This window comes from Melanotaenia boesemani, chromosome 14 (genome assembly GCF_017639745.1).
Source record: "Melanotaenia boesemani isolate fMelBoe1 chromosome 14, fMelBoe1.pri, whole genome shotgun sequence".
NCBI lineage: Eukaryota > Metazoa > Chordata > Actinopteri > Atheriniformes > Melanotaeniidae > Melanotaenia > Melanotaenia boesemani.
In genome coordinates this window covers 22,908,034-22,933,792 of record NC_055695.1, presented here as the reverse complement: position 1 = coordinate 22,933,792, position 25,759 = coordinate 22,908,034, and the positions used below count along the sequence as shown (strand labels likewise).

The following is a 25,759-nucleotide window of genomic DNA, read 5'->3' as shown; positions in this document are numbered from 1 at the left end:
GATCCTGGTGGACTCAGGGGAACGAAGGAGCCGTTATCAGCAAGGGGCCGTGATAGAGACTCGATCAGGCCGTCGGTCTGCGGGGACCAAGGAGCCAGAGTTAATCAGAGACTGACAGACCCCTCATCACCCTGAGGACTCACACGTTTCGACCCTGACACTCTCTCAATCTCTCTGTCACACAAAGACACATGTACGGAAACACTCACAAAAGCTCATGAGCTCACACTCGCATTTTCTGTTTGCAGAGTCTCCTCCATACAGAGAAAGTACAACTTATACTGCTCACTGATAGCATCACTGAAAGGAAGAATCCCTCCCCACCTTCATCTACTCATGAACTTCTCTAGAACATGACTTTATTTTTCTTAAGTAAGGATAACAAATTTCCCAAGAAGAATTGTTATTGCAGTCTGAATTTTAAGGAATAAGTGTAAAATATAATGCACATGCACTCAACCATAATATTTTCATTAGCTGAAATCATGTAACCACAAAATTCTAAATATTTTTCTTAGTGTTAACATCATATGGTATCATTTTACCAACTTTTCTCATCGTCAGTGGAAAGCTAGCAGTTTCTCTATTGCGGCACAAACAAATCAGCCCTCTGACCTTGTTGATGCACTCTGACCCTGTGAACTTCAGCCAATTCGTGGGTGAGACAACACAAACCGATTGGACCCTTAATTCTTTCATCCACTTCAACAGTTCAAATCCTAAACTTTAGCTTGGCTAATTTAGCCAACCCTAGACAGAGCTCCAGTGCTGTGACTCTCATCTGGCTGATTAATGCAGCAAAAGACTAAAACACGTGTAAAGAGTATTAAACAGCAGCGGAATTTGAAGCTAGACGTTCAACCATATATTGACCAGCACTGTCACACAACAGCTATTAAAGAGATGGCATGCAGGTATCCAGCTGGCTTACCTCTGGAGAAAGGTGTAGGAAATTATATGGCATTTAGATTAATTAGACACAGTTGTCAGATTTAATTAACTACTAGGTTTAATTAACCATGTAATTAATCTTATGGTGGTCCAACACATGCACACACACAGACAGGCGTGGAAACACACACACACACATCAACTAGTGGCCACACAGACAAGAACAAAACATGCGCAGCAAATGTAATCTGTTCGGCTGACAAGCACTCACACTTTTGCTGTCAAACCTCACAAGAGAGTTCGCCTGAACGGGTGACCGGCTACGAGCAAAAACAGCCAGAATTAAATACATGTGGTAAGAATAGGTCCGCTAATCCAGTTCAGGTTTAACTTTTGCTCAGGTGGGACGATAATCTCGTGGCTGAAGCAGTTTGTCCAGTCAACATCCACATACCCATATAATCCTTTATCAAATATAGTCCAGGCAACATGGAGCAAGTATTTATCATAGATGTTGACAGGCTGACAGAGAAGACATTCTGGGTGAAACATAGATCTGTGAATCACATCAAAATGCTCATTTGCAGTTTGCAGCTCTTCAAGAAGTGTGTGTGTATGTGCTCTATAGGTTACTGATCGACTGGTCTAACTCTTTAGAAGATGAGAGGGTCGGGGAGGCCTGTGACCCTGACCTTTCATCACAAAGTTCACCCCCTGTAGCCACAACAAGCCCAGCCTTACTGGCTCTAAATGTGCCTCCCCTGTAAATGTGCTGTAGATGAATGTGTGTGTTAATGTGCTTGCTTGATCAGCCAGCTGCTTTGTGTGATTCTGACCTTTACTGAAACCATGAATGGACCAATAAGTAGCCAGGCAATAGCCTGACCTTCCACCTCTTGGAAAAGATATTTGCTGTGACCGGAGGGGTCAGCATTTAGATGGAGCTAACAGCTGAGCTACAGATGTGACGGAAATGATTTCTGATCAAGGCAGGGGATGTGAAAGGTTGTAGAATGCCACAAAGATTCACTTTTTTACTTTAAAAATTCAAAGACCAGGGAGTCTAAGGTCTTTCCCATGAAATATATAAGTGGTGTTCATAGGTTATGCATTTTTTAAAGTGTTCTATTTCAGACATCCGACTCATGATGTGTCCCATCCAAAGTGGAAGCTGCAGCATGCAGACCAAACACGTACACATCAAGAAACATGTCAAAACAAGAAGCAACAGCATAATTTCAGATGTAACGGTCCCTTTTTTTTTCCTGATCCACGCACTGCATGTACCCTGAAAGAGGATTGGTTCAGTTCACTCACATAGTCATGGAAAGCCTTGGCCTCGCTGGAATGTTCGCATGTCTCCCTCCGGTCCGGAGCAGCGCAGTACAGATCCCAGAATACACTGTGCACACAGGACAAGACAGCGACAGCAGTTAGACACTTGACTCGGTCATCCAAACACATATTATGTTCTTAGTGTTTCTGTTTCTTTTGCAAATTGGACTGCAAATGCCTGATGAAGAAAGGGTGGTGTAAATGCATATGGAAGCAAATGAACAAGAATTGCAAAGCGAATTGAGAAATTTGGGCTGGACAAAGTGGATAAAACATAACCTTTTAGGTTATACTGTTCATCCACAATCTGCTTCACAATTCTCTGCTTAGATCTACTTTAACTTATTAAACCCGGTGACTGCTTTAAGACTTTGTTGCCCCACTGAAGCTCAAGAGACCTAACTCATAAATCTCTGCTTAAGAAAGTTCAGACTGAAAGCAGTGAATTGCATCTCTGTCACTTTGTCCCGATGATGGTCTACCCGCCACTATTCCTCACATAAGCATTATCCTAATTATGTCACAACCAATTGCTCCTTTTTAGTTGGTGTGGAGTCAGAAAGTTTGGACAGCTCTTTTATTTGTTTAATGATGTGATCTAGAAGACTCTGGAAATCAGATCATCCATGAAATAAGATCATGAGATCTTCCACTCCTGTTTACTTTGCTTGACGGTTTGAAAAACTCAAAGCTGTGAGCACATTTCATTCAGCACTCTAAAGGTTTCTTGGTTTGCTAATTCAGGAAATGCTTTACACCAGATCCACAAACACACCAACCTACAGTCAGCTCAAAGCTCCAGTTTATACTCTGAAGGAGCTCTCTACATGCTCCTCTCAGCATGCCCTGGCGACCTGCAGGTTACTGACCAATCAACTCTGATTATGTTACTTACTGCCCAATCAGCCGTACTCATATAATTTAACTGGAGCAGTCCCACTCCTCCAGGGCAACAGGGGCCACCAGGTCCCACTCCAAATGGGCCCTTAATTACTGCAGTGAAATTAAGTACTCACTAAGCCAGTCCACATAAAGCTGTTCTCCTTCCTCAAGATATCGATTTTATGGACAGAAAAAAAGAAATCTTGGGAGGAAATTCTTGCTGTCATTGAAAGGTGCGAATATATAGTTGCACACAAATGTTGTGATGATGTGAGAGAGACAATAACTGCTCCTGTTACATAGCATGGTGTCACACTCATTGAACAAGATGCTTTTATGTTGTTGTTGTTTTCTGTTATAATCTCTTACTATAAAACACAGCTGATCACTCATCTACACATTCCTTTCAAGTCCTTTGATTTTTGTTATTTGAGGGCACCAAAGAAACAAAAGTGCAACAATAGGTGTCCTAAAAATAAGACAATAAAAATTAGATCTCAACCCTCTGGCAAATTCTCAAAGCATATGAGCTAAAATAGAAATATGTTATTAAAGTATATAAAGATTAAAAGGCAGGAGGTGTCCTGAGGCGTTCAGTGAACACTGGGGTCATCTTCAGACAAGGAGGCCGCTGAGGAACAAGGAGGGCCTGTGCAAAGCCGGTGGTGAACACATGGTGTGTTGTGCTGCCCTTCTGTCACTTGACAATAAAGGCAGTGTACATTATCATATCTATCGGCTGGTGTTAAAGAGATTGCTGCTCTGTCAGAGACGAGGCGCGGCGAGGAGGCGCGACCATCGCAAATCCAATCAGCTCTCAGGGAAATGAAATGCGACGCAGGTTGCAGTTTGTTACAGAAAAGACTAAACCAGGTGCAGACGCAGGGGTGGGGATAAGGTCTTACATCTTACATCTCCTGGCCTGTGAGGACTGAAATATATTGCGATTTGAACAGCTGACCTGCATGTGTCTGAGGCACGCAGGGAAATCTCATTCTGAATCTCTATGCATAATCTGAAGCAAAATCACAGCTAGAAGAGACTAAATGTAGAAACCAAGAATTTCATTATTCTCAGTGTTTTTTGGGGATGTCGAGGAACATTTTCCAAACAGAGTTCCTATTCAGAGGTGAAAAGGGGTTGTGAGGAGTAACTATGCCATAGTTGTTGTCACATTCTCTTGTGAGACACTAATCTGTAGAAATTATCTGGGAAGTCAACATTCACAGTTAATTAACACTAGCAATCAACAAGAATACTTCCACACCCCTTGTAACAGCAAAATGTCTATCCAATTATCTAATCATTTCAATCTAATCATCCTACCATGGGAAGCTCTTTATGGTCTTATGGGAAGTAACTGATGTTTTAGCTACACAACTGTGCTAAAGGTGAAAAGTTTAACTGTTCTTACTTTGAAGAGTCGCAGGAGATATTTAAATTGCAACTCTGGGTCACTGAAAGACTTTTTTTTATTATTTATTTATATGAAAAGAAAGGTTGAAAAATATGGGCCAGCACTGTCAGCGTGCACACAAACACTCACACTTTGTATCCAGAACAGAGGAGGAACGGATTAGCATCCGACTGTCCAGAAGAAAACAATTACTAAAATTAAATGCCATCGTGATAATTACTCGCAATTAACTGTGGTCTGACAAAGCCAGTGGTTACAATGTGCTTTTCCATTATAATAAGGAGAGTAAACAAAGACAGAGAGAGGCGGGCACACAGGCAGGTCTGCATGATAATCCTGCGTCTGTCGGTTGGTCAGTCAGAGAGACGAACAGAAATTAAGACGGAGGTGGAGACAGATGGAGATAAGGAGGCAGACAGAGCATGGGTGAAAGAACCAGTGGGTCCCAAAAATAAAATTAAATGGAGCCAACCATGCTCATCTTATCACAACAGACTCTTCTTAATGGGACAAAATTTTGCAATCAAACAGTGGAGGTGGGGAAACACAACCCTTCCAGTTGTCTTTATTACCTTGACTTAAGTAGCAGATACCCTCCTGGTAGCATCAGCAAGCAGGAGGAAGAACAACAATACTCTGACATGGAAATCTGGAAAACTTCCATAAGGCTGTGGCTAATAAACAAAGCATAACTTTTCTTTTTTTGTTTGTTTAAAAAAAGACTTAGAAAATCTTAGAAAGAAAAAACAATAAATGTTTATTTTGTGCTTTGTGGAGCTTTCACATAACTAAATACCACACAGGAAAAAAATATGGTAAAGTCAGTCATATAGAAATGAACAAATCTCGGTGGACACTAGTTTATAATATAATTATGTTACATCCATGTTAAAATGCTCACCTACCAATGCAGCATTTTCAAGCAAGCATATCAGTGCTGTCTTACAAATAGCTTCTGTTTATAATAAGACACCTAAAAAGGTAGATCACATGATTATTAACTAATATCTCTACTGGACATAGGAATTAATGCTAAATAGCTTCACTCCTGTGAATACAGACAGCCGTAACGTCATAAAATGTTTCATTTATCTGTATAATCAACAAGATTAGCTGTGTCTGTAATCAGTTGTCCATGATGAATCACAGCTAAAGTCATTTTTACTTCAACAGACAAACTAAATATAAAAATATAAAAAGAAAATCAGCCTAAAAAAACCTGACATTTTGGTCATAAAGCTGATGTCTGGAATCATGTGACACCTGTTTGCCTTGACCAAACACCTGCAACATTAAGGAACACAGATAGCCTGGCTTATCAGCAAAGAATTGAGGAGGCTACGGATTAAAAAAAAGCCAAAGCTAAGAATGTATATACCATATGCAACTGGCCCTTTATTTCACCACCTGTCAAAGACCTTGGATCAGGAACATAATCTCCCATAACAAACCTCGCTTGATAGTAAAGACATGAACTTGTAGTGGGTGGAAATCAAAAACTTATGGCAAAAGTTAAGCATTTTAAATGGGTACAGTACAACATAGGTGGCATACTTCTTTTTGGCTTTGCAACATGATCTCATTGCAGTGCAATAACACACTTTTTTGGCACTTTTCAATGCATTTGTTGTTTTCAACATGTCATTAGACATCACTAAAATATTACACAAATGGCCATTGTTAGGGTAAGCTAGGTCTCATCCTCTCAATGCAAACAGCATTAAAAGCTACACAAAACTACAAAAATTATGCTAATAACACACAACATGGTTTGGTGTGTAACGAATGGGCTTTTTTATGAGAACAGGTTGGCTCGTGGGTGTGTGAGTGTGATGGAGTCTGTATGATATAAATGTTTCCATTAGAGCATAAACATGTACTCTGTGCAAAAATGCAACTCATCGCTAGTTATTCTAACCAAGAAGACCTGATTAGGTATGAAATACAGTTATATGTACAATGTTTGCAAAATTTATGAACAAATTTCTTTTCTAATGTGACCATGTGAGCAATGTACATCTATATGTACATATACCATAAGCTGGCAGCATTATTTCCTGACGACTGAGGTCAGGGTACCACGGAAGGAACAACGTTGTGTCTTCGTATTACTATATTTCATTTAGATATGACAGCAGGTGTTGATTATTCTCTGACATGTACAAACAACTATGAGGTGGATATTGATTGTTTTTCTAACTGGAAACTGCTTACATTTACAGTCTGAAGAATTACACATTCAAACACATTTAAGGAAAAGAATCAGGGGCGAATGAGGGAAAAATAACGAAAGGGAAAAGTAGATGCGGATTGATGCTAATATTTGTGTTGCACTGCAGACATATGTAAGTAGAAGAGGCCACACTCTGTTGTCTCTGCCCCCTGCAAACAAGAATTTCAGCTTGAGACTTCACATATATGTTCCCTCTGCACGCTGTGGTTGTGGTTGAGTCCATGTACTGTGTGTTTGGATTGTGTGTGGTGTTGGGGTGGGTGGTGGGGGGGTATTAACGATTCAGTAGCCATCCAGTGAAAACTGGTTAAAGCAATCAATTCTGGGATAAGGAGGAGACAACTAGCAGTGGCCAATAGAGAAGCAGCTAATGACACAATCAACACCTGCAGCCGTCACTGAGCCTTCTCTTTATCCTTCCACCCATAACAACAGATGTGGATGAGTGACCCCCACCACCAGTCTCCCTCTTCCAAACCCCCTCCCCCATCCCCTTTTGCCACTATAGTCTTATTCTGAAGCCCCCCCAACCACCTACGCCGTTGTACAGGAAACAACCATGGAGGCAAAACCCAAGTGAGGAACCAAGGAGGAGACATTGAGGGTGGGGTTGGGGTGATGGTGGGGTCGGGGTCTTAGATTTGGCTGTTTAACACAAAAGAGGCTGGAATGCAAAGAGTTAATCCATTCGGGGGTCTCTCTTCCGCAAACAAAGAGACGGACCTCCAGACAAAGGTTGCAGGAGGGGGAGCGCTGGGTGAGGGATAAGGGAGGTTGGTGGCTTTTCTGCCATCTGGAGCTTTTGTTTTGGACTGGGCTGGAGGTTGAAGGGGGGTTAGCTGGGTGGCGTAGTGGTGGACAGGGGGTGGAGAAGAGAGTCCACCCCCCCCCCCCAATTCTCATCATGCAGCTGACCCCCCCTCCCCAACAATCTCCACTTGCATCCAAGTGTCCTGCGTCCACGTGCTGTGTGGCCCAGACAGACGCCCCTCAGCTTGGTCACACTGCAGAGGAGCTCTGTCCTCCCCAGCCTGGCTAATCATCAGCCTATTCTCCAACTGTTCTCAGACAAACACGTAATGTCATCTCCCACACTGGTGAAGTATATCAATACAGTCAGAACTCACACTCATTTTCCCTTTCTTTTTCACACACGTACACACACACTGGGTCAGGCTCCCTGAGCACTCTTATTGGTTCAGGCAGGAGCGAGAGCAAACCTACGCTGCACTGTATGTTTGCATATGTCATTCTGTCAGAATAACTGGTAGCTGTCCAATTGTGAACTGTCAGGTTGAGAGAAGCCAGGCTCTTTAAGGACCATTATGAACCGTGTCAACAGGCTGCACAATCACAACACATACAGGGGCCAGAGAGGATGAATGAATAAAGCCGCATGTCCGGGTTTATTACACAGGGCCGGCCGGGGGGCTTTGGGGATGAGCGGGATAGCATGAATGACAAACAATGCGGGCCCTGTCAAACCTCTTACACCCTCTCTTTGCCTCTCGTGATGCCTTGCTGAAGATTCAACCTCCCTGTCTGCCGGATTCTTTGTCTGCACCCGTTCCAGCAATCCAGCTTCTTCTGTCCTGCCTGTTTTCTTCTCTTTTTGACTTCAAGTTTTCTATCTCTCAGTGTGACAGCCATAAAGGAGGGAAATCCTAAATTTGGTTATTATTATTCAGAGAGAAAAACATTGTGTCAGGCTCCATCTTCAAAAGTGTAGAAATATGTCCTATATTTATCAAACATTAAGGGATCTGAAATATGTGTTAAATAAATTTGAAAGAAAAGAACCCACATTAGAGGGCTGTGGCAACAAATGGAGTCATGGGTTAAATAAAGTCAGAAAATCCTGACAATTGAGCAGAGGTTTTCAAACCATTAGGCTCACCTCTGAGCTGGAGAGTTGAAAGGAAGCCCAAAAGTTGAGACTATATGTATAAGCAACATGTGAGATAAGTGGGAAAGGTGTGCTCCAGTCCTCTTAAAACAACAGGAAATGTTGTGGTTTGGTCCTCTGATATGACCTTACTTGTGTGGCTAATGGAAATCATTAAAGTTCTGTAAAACCCTTCACCCCCAACTCTTCAACTGGCATGAAAAAAAGAATCACACTCCTTCGAGTTACACAACTTTGAATACAAACTTTATTAGATTTCACATAGCTTTAACTTCCTGAAGATACTGTTACCTAATGTGCACACTGCAAATAAACAGCTTTAAATCCTCTTAGAAATCATACAATCCCCTTTTCAGAAGGTTTTATTCATCTGTCCAAACAGCATGATGGGTGATCACATAACAGCTACATCCTGCTTAACCCTCACTTTTCCAGTGTCTGATACAGGGTGTCTGTGTCACCCTTCCTCTGTAATTTTCTGGTATTCACACCCACTTCACACCATGATAGGCCGGCTGGGCAGAGGTGATAGAGGAGCCAGAAGTCACATCTCTCTTTCCAAGCTGTCTTTATTCATTACTTTTCTTACTCAGCTATTTGTGGTTCTTCTCAGGTGCAACGTATTGCACTAGATAGATTGGATGTGTTCTGTGATGCCCATCTCCGTGCTCCATCTACAAATGTGGTGGTGGTTTGGATTAACAGATTTGACTTCAGCCGCAATTTTCTTTGCATTTGAATGCGCAGAATTCTGTGACCAGCACTTTTATATATGCCTGCAATGTGGAAAAACAGTGGGCAACAACAGGGGCACGTTCTGATTGTTGTTATCAGAGTCTTCTGAAACCTCATGGGAGGAAAGTTGTTGCAGGAAGACAGTCTACATGCAAGTAAGTGCAGAGCACTCTGCCCTCAGAAGAATGGAGTAATGTTGCACATTATGCACACAGAGAAAATAGTTTGAGAGCCACACTTTGCAAAGCTCTCACACCCTACCTTTGGGGAAAAGGGACACACTGAAGTTGTGCCGAGTTGTGCAACATATAAACACTGCAGTCAGTACACTGCACCATTTCTATCAACGCAGTCTTGCCTAATATGGGTGAATCTGCAAAGATTTTTGTGGCCACCATTATTTAAAGGAGGCAACAGCTTTAACTTGAGAACTTGACCAAGAAACTTTTTTAAGAAGTGTTTAAAAAAATCCAGTATTAGCTTTCTGTATATTCTTGAGGAGAATGCAAAAAAAACAGTCAACAGCTAATTTGATGCGCAGTTCATCAAAATATGTAACATTTTGAGGTGGAGGAATTGTTAAAGGTTCAGTTGCCATAGTCCATGTAAACCACTGTAATAGGAGGATCTGTCACTGATTTTGACTTTAATTGGACAGCGAACGCTTCAGTGAGAGGTTACAAAAACATTGTAAATAACAGACCAGGGGAAGTTATCTCACTTGTCAATCAGAAGGACACCAGGAGATGATGCACTTAGCAGTCCCTGCAATTACTGTCCCTCTCTACCCTGCACATAGCTTCACTCCTTTAAGAGTACTTCTGCAGTATAAATTTTGAACTGTATGTGTGTTTGTAATCAAGAAGGGGGAAAAGAGAGAGGATCGGTGAATACATACCACCACCATGAGTGTAAAAATCCTGGAGGTTCCCCAAGTGTGATGTTCTTCTCCCATCGGATCTGTAATAAAAGAAGAAGAAGAAGGCAAGAGGAAGATGGGTTGAAGGGAGAAGACAGAGGAGGAGAATAAAAAATTAGACTCTACTGCATTTTTTATGCATAATGTAACTATTTTGCTTCACGTTTCTCCCGACATTAGAGTGGCACAGCGACAGTCAGACAGAGAAATAGGCCGGCGAAGAGCACAGTGATCCGCAGTGCAGTGCAGAGACTGTGGATAAGAAACTGTGACTGTCTTGAAGCAGCAGTCCTCTCTGCTGCCCTCACAAACATGCAGAGCTCCTGCCTGTATCTGGACACTGAGATAAGATCCAGCGAGAGATAGCAGACCAACTGCCTGCTTTACACACTCCCACTGACATGACTACACACATAAACACGCACTGATTCAGGGCATATACTAAGTCTGAGAGCCTGTGAGGGTGGCATGACAGTAGCAAGATTTCTCTATTTTTCTATATGTTCATGATATAGACAAAACAGATACAAGCCCCAGGTTTCTATTAAAGTGTCTTTTCTACAGATTTCCCCAGTGCCACTTATAATGATGTGATGTGCCGTGTGTTGTTGTGGGCCTGTTGATTTAATGCCGCTAAAGAGCTGAGTGCTGCACTGTGCAGGAGAGCATAGAGTGGCAAAGTCCTCTCGGGAACTGCAAGTGTATTTTGTGTATACTGTAAACGTGAGTGAGTCTGTGCATGCAGCACGCTGAAGGAGGAACAGGGGCTAATTAAGGCAGGAGAATACAGATGATAGCACTCTAATTAGATGAGCAGGTGTGTGTGTATGTGTTTTAAGTCCACCTGCAAGTTTGATATGTGTACTTTTAAAGAATGTTATAGTATTCATTAAACTAACTTATAAATAAAGCTATTAAATGGATGTGGAGGCGTCTAATATATTTAGTAAACATTGTTTGTTTTTATGTGAAATAGTTTTTATGCTACTTTTTGAACAAAAAGTGCTTTATAAATAAAATTTGAATTTTAATTTGAACTCTGTGTATCATGTGTATGCAGCATACATCTGTGAGCTCAAGAGGGTGAATCAGTCTTTAACCTGAGCCCATCTGATGACATGATAAATAAACAATGTCTGAATAAAAGTTGGCTGATGCAGACCTTCCTCTGTTTGCCATTAAGCTCTTTCAGTGTTGGAGAGTGTATTATGTGAAGCTTAATAAAGCCGACTGACAGCAGAAGTGTTCTACAACAGGAGGCCTGGACACGGTACCATTAGCAGGAAGGATGTCCATTAAGGAAAAGGATGCAATACATTAGAGACCTTACCTCTTCAAAAGTTCAGGGGCATAATATGAGGCTAATATGCAGAGCAGACCTGGGACAAATGGTTAGGTTTTTAGTTAAATTACATTTGCTATACTTGACAGGTGCTAGTTTCCCTTTTCAAGTGTCAGAACAGAACACAAACAGCAACACATGTTTATAGCATGTCTAACTGCTTAATTAGACAGTTTCTGATTAAAAATTAGAGCCAACACCATTACGACTACATTACATAGCCCAGCCAGTGAATGTTCACATTTTCCAACATTAATAAACATGCAAAGCTTGTTGTCGTTGAGCGATTGTAAAAGAACACATTTTCTCATTTATATTTTCATATTTTAAGTTTGTTGCAGTCTAGTTTTAGTCCCAGAACAACTGCTCAGCAGCTGCTTGAACCTGGAACAACCTATAATGTGAATTCCATTGCTGGTCATACAATGGAGGGGGAATCACCTTTTTGAACAGGAAGTCACATGAAAAGAGCTTCTTACCTCTGACAGGAAAGTCTGTGCTGATTTCTGTGCTCCAACATGCAGCAAATACTCATACACGTATAAAGCTAACCTGGAAAACAGGGAGAGAGAGAAAAAAAGCACAAACATCAGTTTTGAGGGTCTTCTTGTTTTATTCTGAAAAATAGTTGTTTTAATATCACTACAATTTAAAAACATCTTAATTATCTATCTTGTTTATCACTGATTAAGTTACACTTTAAGTGAGAGGGAGAGAATAAAATTCTTTAGTATGAAGATGTGAGGGGTTGTAAATGTGTGATGTAAGGCTCTGCAGCTCGGAGCTAAAGAGCTTTGGTGGCACTCAGCCATATCCCTGTGGTTTTAGGATCTCTGCTGTTGAGGCAGAAGGACCGAAAACAAAACGGTGCAGACACTGAAAGGAACATGGACACGGGAGATGAAGAATACCCACAGACATGGAAAAGAAGGCCTGTCAGTACATAAATTACAAATCCAAAATATTTTCTGAGTCTAAACAAAGTTGCTAATTTCTTTTTGATCAATCATATTCTAAAGCAACAGGCATTTATTGTGTCCTCTCCTCGACAAAAAAGCCTTCTCTTTTATAATGAAGCATTTTGGTTGGTATTAATGTCAAAAATATGTTTGTGCATCTTTACATTTACACTTCCTCCCTGATCGAGCAGAGCACAACGTTTCATCCATCAGACAAGGTCAGTCTACCTCTCCATAAGATAAACCTGCTTATTACTACTATTACATCATTTTCCCCTATACATAGCACCACCTAGACCAGTGTTTCCCAATCCAGGTCCTCAGGACTCCCTGCCCTGCATGTTTTAGATGTAACCCTACTTTAAAACCTGAATTAAATGAATGGTTCGTTAACAGGCTGCAAAGAAATTAATGAGGAAGTTCATTAATTTGAATCAGGTGTGTTGGAGCAGGAATACGTCTAAGACATGCAGTGCAGGGGGTCCCGAGGACCTGGATTGGGAAACACTGACCTAGACTAAGGCAGGATATATCAATGATGGTCACAGTATCGTGGTCTATATTTTCCACTAAGTTATCTTAAAGCAACTTGAACAAAACAGCAGTGGAGTTTATTAAAGGAATGCGGTAGCGAATGTGAAGTTACTTTTCACCATGTTTGCATGCTGCGAATGGAGAGCCATTTTAAAAGGACCACTGTCTCTTTACTACAGCCTACCGTGGTTGTTTCCTTTCCTGCTTAGTCTTTATTTTGTTTGCCTCAAAACAGTCAAAGATAGTAGAGAAAAATAAAAGAAGAAAAAAAAGAGAGAGAAAGAGGCTGGACCTTGCTGAGAGCGACTGAATCACAACTGTTTATGTGCTCAAATCTGACCCCCTTTTTCCGGGCAGTTTGTTGCTAGCTAAAACATTAAAAACTGTGTGCCATATGCAGTGGGATTTAGAAGTCACTATGTTCATGATAAAGATGTGTTTTAATCTTATAACTCATTTTTTAGCTTTGATATGTGCTGGATTTGGCTATGAAGGGTAGAAATGGGCTGAGATGTGATTTTAGAGGCTATCCTACATACATATAGTGTGCAAACACTATTCTGAAGAATTTAGGGTATGTGCATACAAAAGACCACCTCAACACAAGTGAAATTACAATATGACTTGTAAACAAACCAATATATGCCATCAACTTTGCATCCTCTGTACTTAATTCCCTGTATGGTTGTTTGCTAAAGAGAGGAGACATATTTAGTCTCTGAAAGGTATGGTGGCAGCAACAAAAAATAGTTAACATGAAAAAGTAGACTAGCTGTTAGTTAAGAGCACAACAAGCTTTGCTTTTAACTGGTGATCGCATCATGCAAAATGTGCATTAATGTCATGTAAGAACACAGACCTGACTCAAACCTTTTCACTATGACGTGTAAATCATATGTGGTAATAATGAAAAAGTAGATGAAATCAGTAACAAAACGCTTGAGTTTTAGACTGGGAGGTTAAACATTTCAGTCATGGAGAGAAAAAAAATGTTTTTTTATTTACTTTTTTCATATTGAACAATTCATCCAAATTTTGACTCAGAATATTCTCATCTGTAAAATAAATTGCTGTAAAATCTGTAAAAAAAAATTGCACAAATATAAACTTTTACTACAAAAAAGTTAGTTTTTTTTTAATGTTGTGATCCAAGAGCAAGTAAATGTCTGGTTGCTTAGCAACAAAACTGTGGGACTCCATAAAAATCATTGCTTCCCGCAAAGAACTGGTATGACACATCACCTAATTAAAAACCATGAATCTGTTTTTCATCTGTTGTTAAAAAATTTAACACAAAATGACTTGTTAATTTGTTAGATTTAGAGATATTGATATGATGTTTTTGCTACCTTTACACAGAACCAGGCTAACTTTTTTCCTTTGATCTGTCTCCATGCAAGGCTAAGTTAATCGACTACCGGCAGCTTCAGAAGTTAACAGAGAGCCATTAGTGGTGCTGATCATCTCATCCATCTTGTATTTATCCATCTCCTACATTTTTTATTTTAAACACTTTGGCAGGCAATTTACAAAGAACAGACTTATGAACCCAATCCATAAACTCCTTTTTGGGACAGCAGACTATTACTTTCTCTCAGCAACTGACTCATCCTTGTTACTTGTCACTGCCTTTGCCTTTGCCTTATTAGTGCTCATTACACAGTGACTAGACGGGATCCTGACAAGTGTAGCTGGCCCAGACTTCAGACCACTGAAAGCTTTCATCCTGAGCAACTCAAATACCATCACTCACACCTAACAAAACCTGCAGATCAACTCAGTTGCAAAAGCAAGCTTTGCTGCAACAGAAAGAAGCAACTTAACCCTTAATGCATAGCTCCAATGCAATATGCAATGCAATTGCCCCTAGGTATTAAGAAAGAGCCCGAGGAGCTGCTTTTGTGTGCACAGAGTGACCGTTTTTATGCCGATCACATGCATCAAGACCAGCGCAGGCAGAGTTATGAGGTTTGGGTTGATGCTGCATGATGCTTAATGAATCAATAATGAGTCAGGCCAAAGTTGAAAAACTTGATTCTTAATCTTTTCACAAACGTTGCTGAATGTCACCGAAGTGTTCTGACAGTCATCCACTAAAACACAATGATTTCTTACAGATGAGTCAAACCACATTTAACAAGCTTAAGACATCACATCACATGCTTTCTCGCTCTTAGATTACATGTGACTGCTTTATCTTTCAGTCCAATACTGAGTGTAAACGTGGTGTGTAAAACACGACTTGGTGTTTGACAGAGTTTTATGTTTAATGTGTTTACGCAGCAGTTGCTGGGTGGCTCATGTGTTTGTATACTAGTAGGACTGGCATATGACCGTATGTGCAGACGACTGAGCCACAAGCAGGAGCGGAGTACTTGTCGTAAATGTTTAATATTGATCTCAAATGGAGTGACTGTCCTGGTGGCATCATGTGAAAGTGATCAGTGTTGTGTTCAAGAGCATGTCCATCCTGCTTAAATATCTGCTGCTATATAGAGGCGCTGCTATAAAACAAATATTGATGTTTTATATCTCCCATCATCATTGAACCCCTGAATGTATTCTTTTTGTTCTCCGAATTGAGATAAATAACATTTTTAAACTCCATAAAATTAGTCCGATTAAATAATGTTATTTTGATGTGCAGGAAGCCACAAGGAAGTCAGATGGCTCCTTGGGCGGCCTCCAACCGGTCAGCAGGAAACCCACTCCTGCGTGCATGCAGCTACTTGAAGTCAACACAGATGAGTGTGTCAAAATCAACCTCACGTGGGTTTTTGGAAATCAGGAAACACCAGTTAGATGTATCTCACTAACTAAAATTATAAAGTTAGAGTGGAAACCAGGAGATTATTTCAGTCACTATATGCTCAATACTAATTTGTTGCATCTTAGAAATGTCACTTTTTTGCTTTAGAAAGGAAAACATCAGCTTTGACTATGTTCGCAGGCAGATGTGCAGCATTTCAGCATTTTCTTTTTTCCTGCCTCAACTGTCAAAATTATGCAGAAGCAAAGAAATCATTCTTATAATTTGGATGCAGTTAATGTGTTATGGAGTATACCTGCATTAATGACACACATGGTAACACCTTTAGAGAAAAGGTGTTAAAATGCTTGTCTTGTTTTGTTTCCCAAACAAACTTGTTTTCCAGGTTGTTTTAAAAATGAGTCTTTATTAATAGGGATATGTGTTTTCAGTCAGTAATAGGGACGTGTGTTTCTAAGCCTGAACAGTTCAAGGGACAGTGAAGTTTTCCAGTTAGGGAATGGAGTTTCCCAAGTGTAACATGTAAGAACGAGGCCCTTTTTGCTGTGTGAAACACCCAGTGGCAGACATCAGCTCCAATACGCCCCTTCTGCACTGTACAGGATTGCACACAGATTCCCATGAGCACTGCAGCAATGAAATTTTCATGGCAGAGCCTGGTGTGATCTGAGGGGCTCTGTGCTCTAGTGATGGGCACCTGCCCTGGCTGCGATGCATTATTTAAAAACACTCATTCAATCCAAGCTTTAGGAGACACCTGTTGTTACTCTGTCAGAGCCAGTAAGCGTAACTCGGCTAAGCATGAAAACCCATGACAAAGTTTTTAAGATAAGACAGGTAGATGGAAATTGGAAAGGATTGCCTGTATGATGCGTCAGAGGGAAACTAAAGGTCAGGGCTACAGATCTGACCCCTGCGCTACTTACAAGTGTCACTCAGGAATAAAAGATGAGATGCTTACAAGACAAACCACATGCAGCCTTTTCAGCATCTCACATTTCCTCTGCCATGTGTTTCACTCTCTAATGATGCCCACAGAAGAAATTTAACAAAGGAAAACAATGATGCAAACTATATAATTAGAAGCGGGAGCACTGAATAGATGGGAGGGTGATCGTTTGACCTGTGACTCAGTAAAAACCACTGTTGTAGAGACAGAAAAGCTAAAAAGCAAAGCATCTGTCTGTCACTCGTGCTCTTGCATCAGTTTTTACTCCACACAGCAGTTAGGTTGAACTGAAGCAAAGGGGGTAAAAAAATCCACTTCATCGTTTGTGATCTTCCCTCTTCTTCTGGCCCTACCTTCATCCAAGCAAACTAGCACTTTGCTCCACTTCGAGGCATCAAGGAGATCTCTGCCACTGTCTCATCCCCTGGAAACACACCTGACATTTAGCCCCAGGCTGTTCCAGCCAACCTTCCCTTTCCTTTCCTCGGCTCCAGAGACGAGGACATCCCAGCTGAGTTTAGCCAGCTAAAGCACAGACAGTTAGCAAATTAACTTTCATGTCTTGGTCTGAATAATTCAGCAGTGATAGTGGTGTCAGGGTGAGGTAAGGTATGCATGAAGGAAGTGATGGAGGACTGAGCTGGGCCAGTTACTGCATTAGTAAGAGTAAAAAAAAAGACATAACTTATATATTCAGGTACTGAATGCAACACAAATCTTAACTGGAAATCTAATGCACATTTTTGTTTGCTAAATATAAAATATTTATAAATATATAAAAGCAGTGTGGATGTGACTGTGCTGGGGAATGAGTATGAATGAGGGTGATGTATCAGTTGAAGGTGAATGAGAGGTTTGGTGTCTGCTTGAGACACCTGCGATACTGGAAAGCTGTTTCACTAAAGCTTATTCCCACTGCGCCACACTATTTGTATTTGCTTTGCTTTGTTATGGCACTTCCTTTGTCAAAACAAATCAGTGTCAATGAGTGTGTAAACGCGGATGGTTTTAGCCATGGGTTAATACACACATTGTCACACATGCACATGAAGGTATCTGGATTCATACAAACACACAAACGCCATGTGCTCATCTCATTCGCACCGTACCAATGAGGCTGACTCGTTGCCATGTCACATCTTACAAGAGTCACCTCCAGCCTCAGCGTTTATCTGCATGCACACGTGTTTGTTTGCAAAACCATTCACAAGTCAAAGAGGCAGAGGAGAGAGATTTCTAAAGATTTGGGATGAGCAATAACAGTGACATAACTGTGTCAAAACCAGAGCTTTGCCAACGTTCGGCTAATGAGGACAGCCATGACATAACCTACCATGAAAGAATTAGTGCAAACTTTGTTTTCTATCATCGCTTGACCTCTTCCCCGTCCACACTGACGCTTTCCTCCCTGTGATAATGAAATACACACTTCTGCTCTGTGTGCTGTGTTGCCAAACTGATTAACAACTTCAGGCACGTAGTTTCAATATTTATACTGCCTTCTTTATTTTCAAGTGAGAAGACTAACAAATTTGTGCGGATGCACCAAAAGCAGCTGACGACAGGCAGCATTAATTGACTGTTGACATATCTGAATGAGAGCACAGTCAGCCAAAGGATGCTGGGGTAAATCAAGGGTTTCTTTACTTTTAGAGCAGTGTTTGTGCCTGCGTTCATGCTCGGCTCTTTATGCATCCTTCAGAAGCCTAAAATGCAGATGGCAGAGCCATCTGTGTAGAATCAAAACCATGCATTCAGACCTGAAGATCTTCATTAAATGGCATGTAAATACATGGCAGGAGCCAAAGGAGGAGCAGAGGATGTAAAGAAACTCATGCTTAAAACAAACTGATTAACTTTACTCTTGAAGTTATCTTCCTAAACAAATCCAGAATCACTTGAAATGACACACACAAAAGTATAAACAAAGAAAAAGTATTAGAGAGCAAACCCTGGAAGCAAACATCTTTTGGAAAATCTAAAGATTTAAAAAACAAACAAATAAAGGATGTTTAATCAAGGTATCAGATATTTTTGTGAATGGCACCTTTAATTAGGATACATGATTCATCAGTGCACATTTCAAAGAGGTCCCCTGCCACATAATAACGTGACATTAATATTGAAGCTGCTCCATTCTGTTCTCCCATCCAAATTAAATGAACAAAACACTGGAAAAAAATCAAGAATATTAATTAATGTCTTTGGTTGAAGGGCTCTCAGTTCTTCCTCTACTTTTATCATTATTAGCTTTTTTTTCTTGTTACAAAAAAGTCTCATCATAATAACACTTCAAGGATTTGCAAAGAAAACACCCCCCCGCCCCCCTCAACGCTCTGACTACCTGTGATCTCGAGACAGCGAGGCCAGGTTGCTGAATTCCACTTGTGGTGAGGATTCGGTTGTGTGGAGGAATCCAGGCAAGTGTCCGTGTGCCTGTTTGTGTTATGTTGTATTTCTGAACAAACATGTTGGATTCAAGCCTTGGTTCCAAGGATTTGAAGGACATAAAAACACACATCTCTGTACAAACACAGCTTCACAAACACACTTAAATGCACAACTGAGCTTGCATGCTGGAACATTTTGTATACTAAGCCCAAGATCTACAGTATGTAACTGAAGCATTCAGTACTGTAAACATGTGAGGATGTGCTGCTCTGGTGAAAAGCAGCTTGTTTTTTGGTTGTTTTTTTTGGCTTGCAGTCTTCCCTTGCACACCTGTACACATCAGGCTACCTGCAGAGGGGCACAAAGAGCAGCAACCTCATCAGGCTTATCTAAAATTTAAGCAGCATTCCCTCCGATGGTAAAAATGAGGAGCTTGAAAATCCCTGACACTGGCAGCACATACTATATATACACATCTTTTTTGTGTTAATGGAGACAAAGGGTGTAAAAACCACATTTCCAATCAGAAAACAAAGTCTGCTGCCAATCTGGCCTTTTTTTTTATTATTATTGTCTTCAACTATGCATGTGACATATTTTACCATGACAACATGAAAAATAAGATTAAAACAAATTATCTGCTAGAGCAAGGGAGGAAGTGCATTAAATAATTTTCTACTTATCAATCATTATTTCATTACTACAACTTCCTCCTTGCAGCATCAGTGCTGTGGTATAACTCCCATCCCCTGTCCGCACCCTTTTTTGTCCGGCTGCTTTCAGCCGTACGCTGACTAATCAAATGTTTACCTAATGTTAGTTTCCGCCTCTCCTTGACAACAAAATGCTGTATTGCATAACCTAAACAGCACTAAGCTATATCAGATTTACACATCAGTGGTATAAAGTTAGACATGTTTTCTGTATACAGCATCAGTTTTGCATTGATAAGCAGTAACAGTAGTATTTTGAATTTCTTATGTTTTGACCACATTCATTTAACAAAACCTTAAGAAAGAAATTTAAAGAATAACATACTTTTAAATTTATTACTATTATAATTATCTTACTGTAAGACTTAATAATCAATCCTCTGTGCATGAGCTGCAGCTGTGACACCAGAGTCTGCTTTAATAAGATACAAGTCCATCCAGGGCGCCCTCTTTTCATTAGCTGAATATGTAAAGAGTTATATGAATATGTAAATATGAATATGAGCTAATTCAGTGATGCACTGAGGCAGCTGTTGTGAGCTCCACATTTACAAGGGAACATGTGTTCGCCCTGCAGGGCAGGTTAGGGTGACAAGACAGGTGAGGGGAAAGGGCAAGCATCGTTTGTTATGTGTGGACATTATCTATAGGCCTGTGACGCAAAATCACACACACACACAAACTTAAATGTTTAAAGAAAGTGATGTTCTTTGAACTTATACACAGGCTCTGACAAATATGAGATGAGTTTGAATTCAAATAAATACATTTCACTGAACAAATGTGGGATTTTTTTGTTATGCACAAGCAGCCTTAACAGAGAAGTATTCATCATTTCCAGCTCTCAAAAGACTTGTAGTTCTTATGAGTTAAATTATTAATCCTCCTCCTACGCTATCATTTGATATACATGCTGCCTCTGCACTGATTTCACTCCCAATGACACATGGAACATAATCCACAGTCCCCGAACAAGCAAGTGCAACTAAAAACTGTCTAAAGACACAACATTTAAATAATATATTGCTCTCTGTGTACTGTAAATAAACTAATGACGCCAAGCCTCACAAACAGGTGTAAAAGCAGCCTCGCGTCTGCTGATGGTTCATATGCAATATTAAAGCATCATATGCTGGTTCAGAGGTCACCCTGCCTGCTGTTCAGCAAACCACATGGGACTGCTTTCATTCAGGATCCCACTCCTTTACTTCAGCGCGCACAAACGCACACGGCTACTCATATTTCCAACTAAATAATGTCAATTCAGAATGAAATCAAAACGCCAATCACACAAGATGTGCGCAAAGTCGTATTCTAGGAAGCTTACGATAAGCACATTAGCGATGCATATCAAGAATTTAATACTAGACAGCAATGCATCAAGAAAAACTACAAGTCTAAACAATATTCTATTGCTTTTACTGATGTATGAAGCGCTCTGGAACAGCTGAGCCTCCCAGGACTTGACAGTGTTTTTAGATTACAATTGCATCTCAGCAGGGATCCCTGCTCACTCACAACCTCACACTGTTTAGTGCGTAAAAATAGCTAATGATGATAAAAGACTGCTCTGATCTAACGAAGGTCCAGGTCTTCGAAAGGTCGCGAAAAGAAACATTTTTCTACTGTATCACAGAAGTAAAGGGGAGCAATAGCAGAGGCAGGATTCTGTCTATAGGGACTGAACATTTAAAAGTTTATTTTCTACCAAAAACGTGAAAGAATACACGATTGGATGAGTTTACGTGGGGGAAAGCTCTTAGATATATCAAGTGAAACACAGAGAAACAGATTTTTCCACAATATCTTTCTACACGATAAAGAGTATTTGCACTTTAACACTCTTTGCTCTGCTTGTGTTTAAGTCTTACTCTGCTATAAAAAATAAATGAAATGTTCGTGGCAGTGGGACTCCGCTTAATGGGGGTGCAAAAGTTTACCACCGCTGTATGCCTGCATGGGACAAAACTTTTCTCCTCATCCCAGGAGTGAGTGATTACGCCCCGGCTTTGCGCGTCAAAACGCACAGCGAGCATAGTGAGCGGAGAGATGCCCGACTCTACCTCTTAAATAAGAAATAAAAAAGTAAAATAATCTAAGTTTACAACGGCTTCATCTCTCAAAGCGTTCGAAGACAACCGAGCACTCTAGCAGGACACCCACGGATATACGCTTTACTCAAATAGGATGCTTCTTCCAACTTTTAACCCAAAAGAAGCGCGCGTTACAGGCTAGTGCATCCAAGAAAAATAGAAATAACAGTGCCGCTCTCCAAAAAGCTGCCATCAACTTACAGAGGTGTGCGAGCGTTGCACAGATAATATTAGAACGTAACATGTGCAAACCCGCATTCAAGCGACATGTTCTTTAAGAAAAAGTTTTAAGAGACGCACCTCCAAGGTGGTCGGGTGGGTTGGTGGAAACAAACGGCACGGAGCAGAGCGCTTTAGTACAGAGCACTGCTTTTAAATTACACTACCTAGTTTAAAAAGTTGTGCTCCTCTCCTCTTTCCCCTCGCTTGCGTGATAAGCAGGTAAACTCTTAAAATATAACACATTATTCACTTACTTTTCTCTTGCTTGGCTATCGGAAGGGACGACAGCTCCTTTACCTTTGGCGTACATGCTGAATTCTGTTTTAAGACTTTTGCCCCACTCAACACCTGTCAAAGAAAGCAGCCAGGAAAACGCTCCATCTCCATAGCTACCCCTTTAGTGTTTTTTCACCCCCCCTTCTCCTCCCCCTCCTCCTCCTCCCTCCTCCTTCCCTCTCCTCTCCCTCCCTCTCTCCCTCTCTTTTTTTTTCTTCTTCTTTTTTTTTTTTTTTTTTTTTTTTTTTTTACATCTCCAACATTGGCCACAAATCAGGCACAGTTTCTATTGGGGGGACTTGAAACCGTCCTCTGTTGGATTTTTTTTCCCCTTCTCAGTCGCTGTTCCGCTAGCCTGCTCCTCCTCCCTCTGCTTTGCAAAGGGTGGGGGCTTCTTAAAGGGAAACACACATTTCTTGTTTAGGGATCTCGGGAACACGAAGAGAGAGAAAGCTGTGGAAAGGTATGCACTGTCGTGCCAAGGTAGTTATCCCTTGTAGGAAGTGCCTATGCGCGGGAGCGCGATCATTCATTCATTAGAGTTTGGTCCACAACATTACTACGCTTCAATTTCACCCACATAACAGTAAAATCAGAAACATGGAGAGCTTTTAACTGTGTCAAGATTTCCCTGTATGTGTTATGGCGCTGTATGCTTATTTTTCTTCAAAAGTACACCAGTTTTTATGATGATTTAACTGTTATAATGTAGGTCTATCATGACCTCAGGTATACAGACAAACTAAGAAGCTGGTAGTGTCATATCATGTTTCAAGCTGTTTGTTACATGCAAGATAGCAGTGAAAGGCAGTCGTTCATGCATCCAGGGCTGTGCACACCCATTTACCACTAGTAAAAAAAAAAAAAAAAAAAAAATGAAGACAACACAATAATGTACTAAAAAGACAATAAATATAATAAGCCACAGTGCAGTGATTGTGCAGTGATGTGCATGCTATACAGACTGACAATATCTATATATGTACAATATTTACCATGTAAATGGTAGTGCAAAATATAAACCTTGTTAAAGTGACATGAATAAGTGACCGTGTTTTTCAGCAGAAGGTATGACACTGGCCAGTGTCACTACAAGGTAGATTTCACAGTTCTGGCAGCCCGAGGGAAGAAGCTCTTTCCGAGTCTCTCTGTGTTCGCATTAATGAGTCTTAGGTGCCGGCCAAAGTGCAGCCACTCGAACAGACCGTTGTTAGGATGATGAGGGTCTCTCATGATCCTGTTCGCTCTGACTGTTGTTCTCCTCATGAAGATGTCCTAGAGGGTGGGGAGTGTTGTACCCATGGTACGCTCTGCTGACATCAGCACCCTCTGCAGAGCCCTCCTGTCCCAACCAGTAGGCTACTGTTCCCGTACCACTGGGTGATGTTACCAGTCAGAACACTCTCCACCACTGCAGTGTAGAACATCCTCATGATTCAGCTGTCGCAGGTGAAACAGATGATGATTCGTCTTGTTCACCTGGCTGTCTATGTGCAGTCCAGGGTAGCTCCTCGGTGATGTGCACACTCCAGTACTTGAAACTGTACACCCTCTCAACCAGAGTCCCATTAATCCTCAGAGGGATGTAGTTTCTCTGCTGTCTCCTCCCATAGTCAATCACCATCTACTTAGTTTTGTCTACATTTAGCAGGAGGTTGTTAGCATGGTACCACTTTGGCAGATTCTCCACCTCCCCTGTATACACCTGCTCATCATTGTTGTTGATGAAACCAACCACCACAGAGTCGTCTGCGAACTTCACCATGGTGTTGGAGCTGTCCATGTCTACACAGTCATGAGTGTACAGGGAGAAGAACAGAGGACTGAGGACGCAGCCCTGTGGAGATCCGGTGTTGAGGGTTCAGGGGCTGGAGGTGTGCCTGCCCACTCGCACCACCTGAGTTCTGTTTGACAGGAAGTCCAGGATCCAGGCACACAGGGTGGAGTTTATTGCCAGGCTGAGCAGCTTGGAGTGAAGCATGGTGGGGACTATAGTGTTGAAAGCTGAACTAAAGTAAATGAGCAGCATCCTTACATAATCCCCTGTGTGCTTGTCCAGATTAGTGAGGGTGGTGTGTGGTACCTGATGAACTGCAATATTGTATAGATATTAAATACTTTATATATTAAATATACATTAATGTATTTTCTGTGTGAGAGGGATGTGCTCCCTTTGACTGGAGCTAGCTGCAGAAAGACATGAAACTTCATGACTTGGTCTCATTGGAAGCTTTTAAAAAAAATGTTGGATGCCTTGAAGACAGTTACATCTGATGTTCTGCTTGAGTTAGGGATTTTAAATAGTTATTTGTTTGTTCTTATCTTGTTTTAAAACTTTTAGCCAGTTTGACTGTGTTTTGTGTTTGTAAAATTCTTAACTGTTGTGCTGCTGTCTTGGCCACAACACTCTTGGTAAAAAGAGTTTTTAATCTCAATGAGGTTTATTAAAAGGTACCAAAAACTATATAATCATATTAGGTATACAATCTTGTTATATTCAAAGACCTTACTTGGTTTTTACATATATCGGCTTCTGCTCGTCTCTAATGCTAAAAAGGTACACGAAATTAAATCTTGGGTCTTTGCTTTGTGGGTGAACTGGCAAGCAAATTAGCAATTTGATCGAACACCTAAATCCACTGAGTGGTTTCTTTAGCTGGCACTCACATGACTCTCCTGCAACTTAAAGCAACCACACCTTTAATTTAGAATTGTATCAAAACCTAATAGCATTGAGTTATTAACATTCAACTTTTATACTCTGTTATAAAAGAGCATTTCAATTAAACCTTCCTTTTAGATGCAGACCCAAGTATATGATTGGGGAAATAGAGTTTTTTTCCCCCTAACTAAATAAATTATTCAGCTTGTCTGTCTTATTGTCTGTAACCTGACATGCTACACTTTTTCCACATAATGAGTCCTTATTGTGCCGTTATAGTCTCCCTAATTCTCTCCTAATTCTGTGTGGTGTGATATGAAATTAACTCAGTGAACAACTACCGTCTGATAACCCTGCATTTCTTCAAAACAAAGTGTTGGCTCCATCAACGATGAACCATATGACTCTATATTTTAGTATTAAAGTCCTCCCAGAATACAAATATTTTTGTAAGGGGAGTCAAGTTGTATGACATATTGTTTTTTACTCAGCGGTTAGCTAGTTAGTACTTGTACCATCAAATCTTGAGC

At 40.8% G+C, this 25,759-nt stretch overlaps 1 protein-coding gene across 2 annotated transcripts in view; it reads right to left on the bottom strand.

Moving 5' to 3' along the window:
* ssbp4 (single stranded DNA binding protein 4) overlaps positions 1-22,691 on the bottom strand; it is an 85,570-nt gene extending 62,879 nt beyond the window's left edge. For both annotated transcript variants that reach the window (XM_042006288.1, XM_042006287.1), the window contains exons 1-4: positions 22,546-22,691; positions 12,140-12,212; positions 10,298-10,359; positions 2,209-2,293 (exon numbers count right to left, since the gene is read on the bottom strand). In XM_042006288.1, coding sequence (XP_041862222.1) covers positions 2,209-2,293; positions 10,298-10,359; positions 12,140-12,212; positions 22,546-22,601 — 276 coding nt within the window. In that variant the 5' untranslated portion in view covers positions 22,602-22,691. The remainder of the gene's footprint in view (positions 1-2,208; positions 2,294-10,297; positions 10,360-12,139; positions 12,213-22,545) is intronic.
* Positions 22,692-25,759: the final 3,068 nt, after the last annotated feature.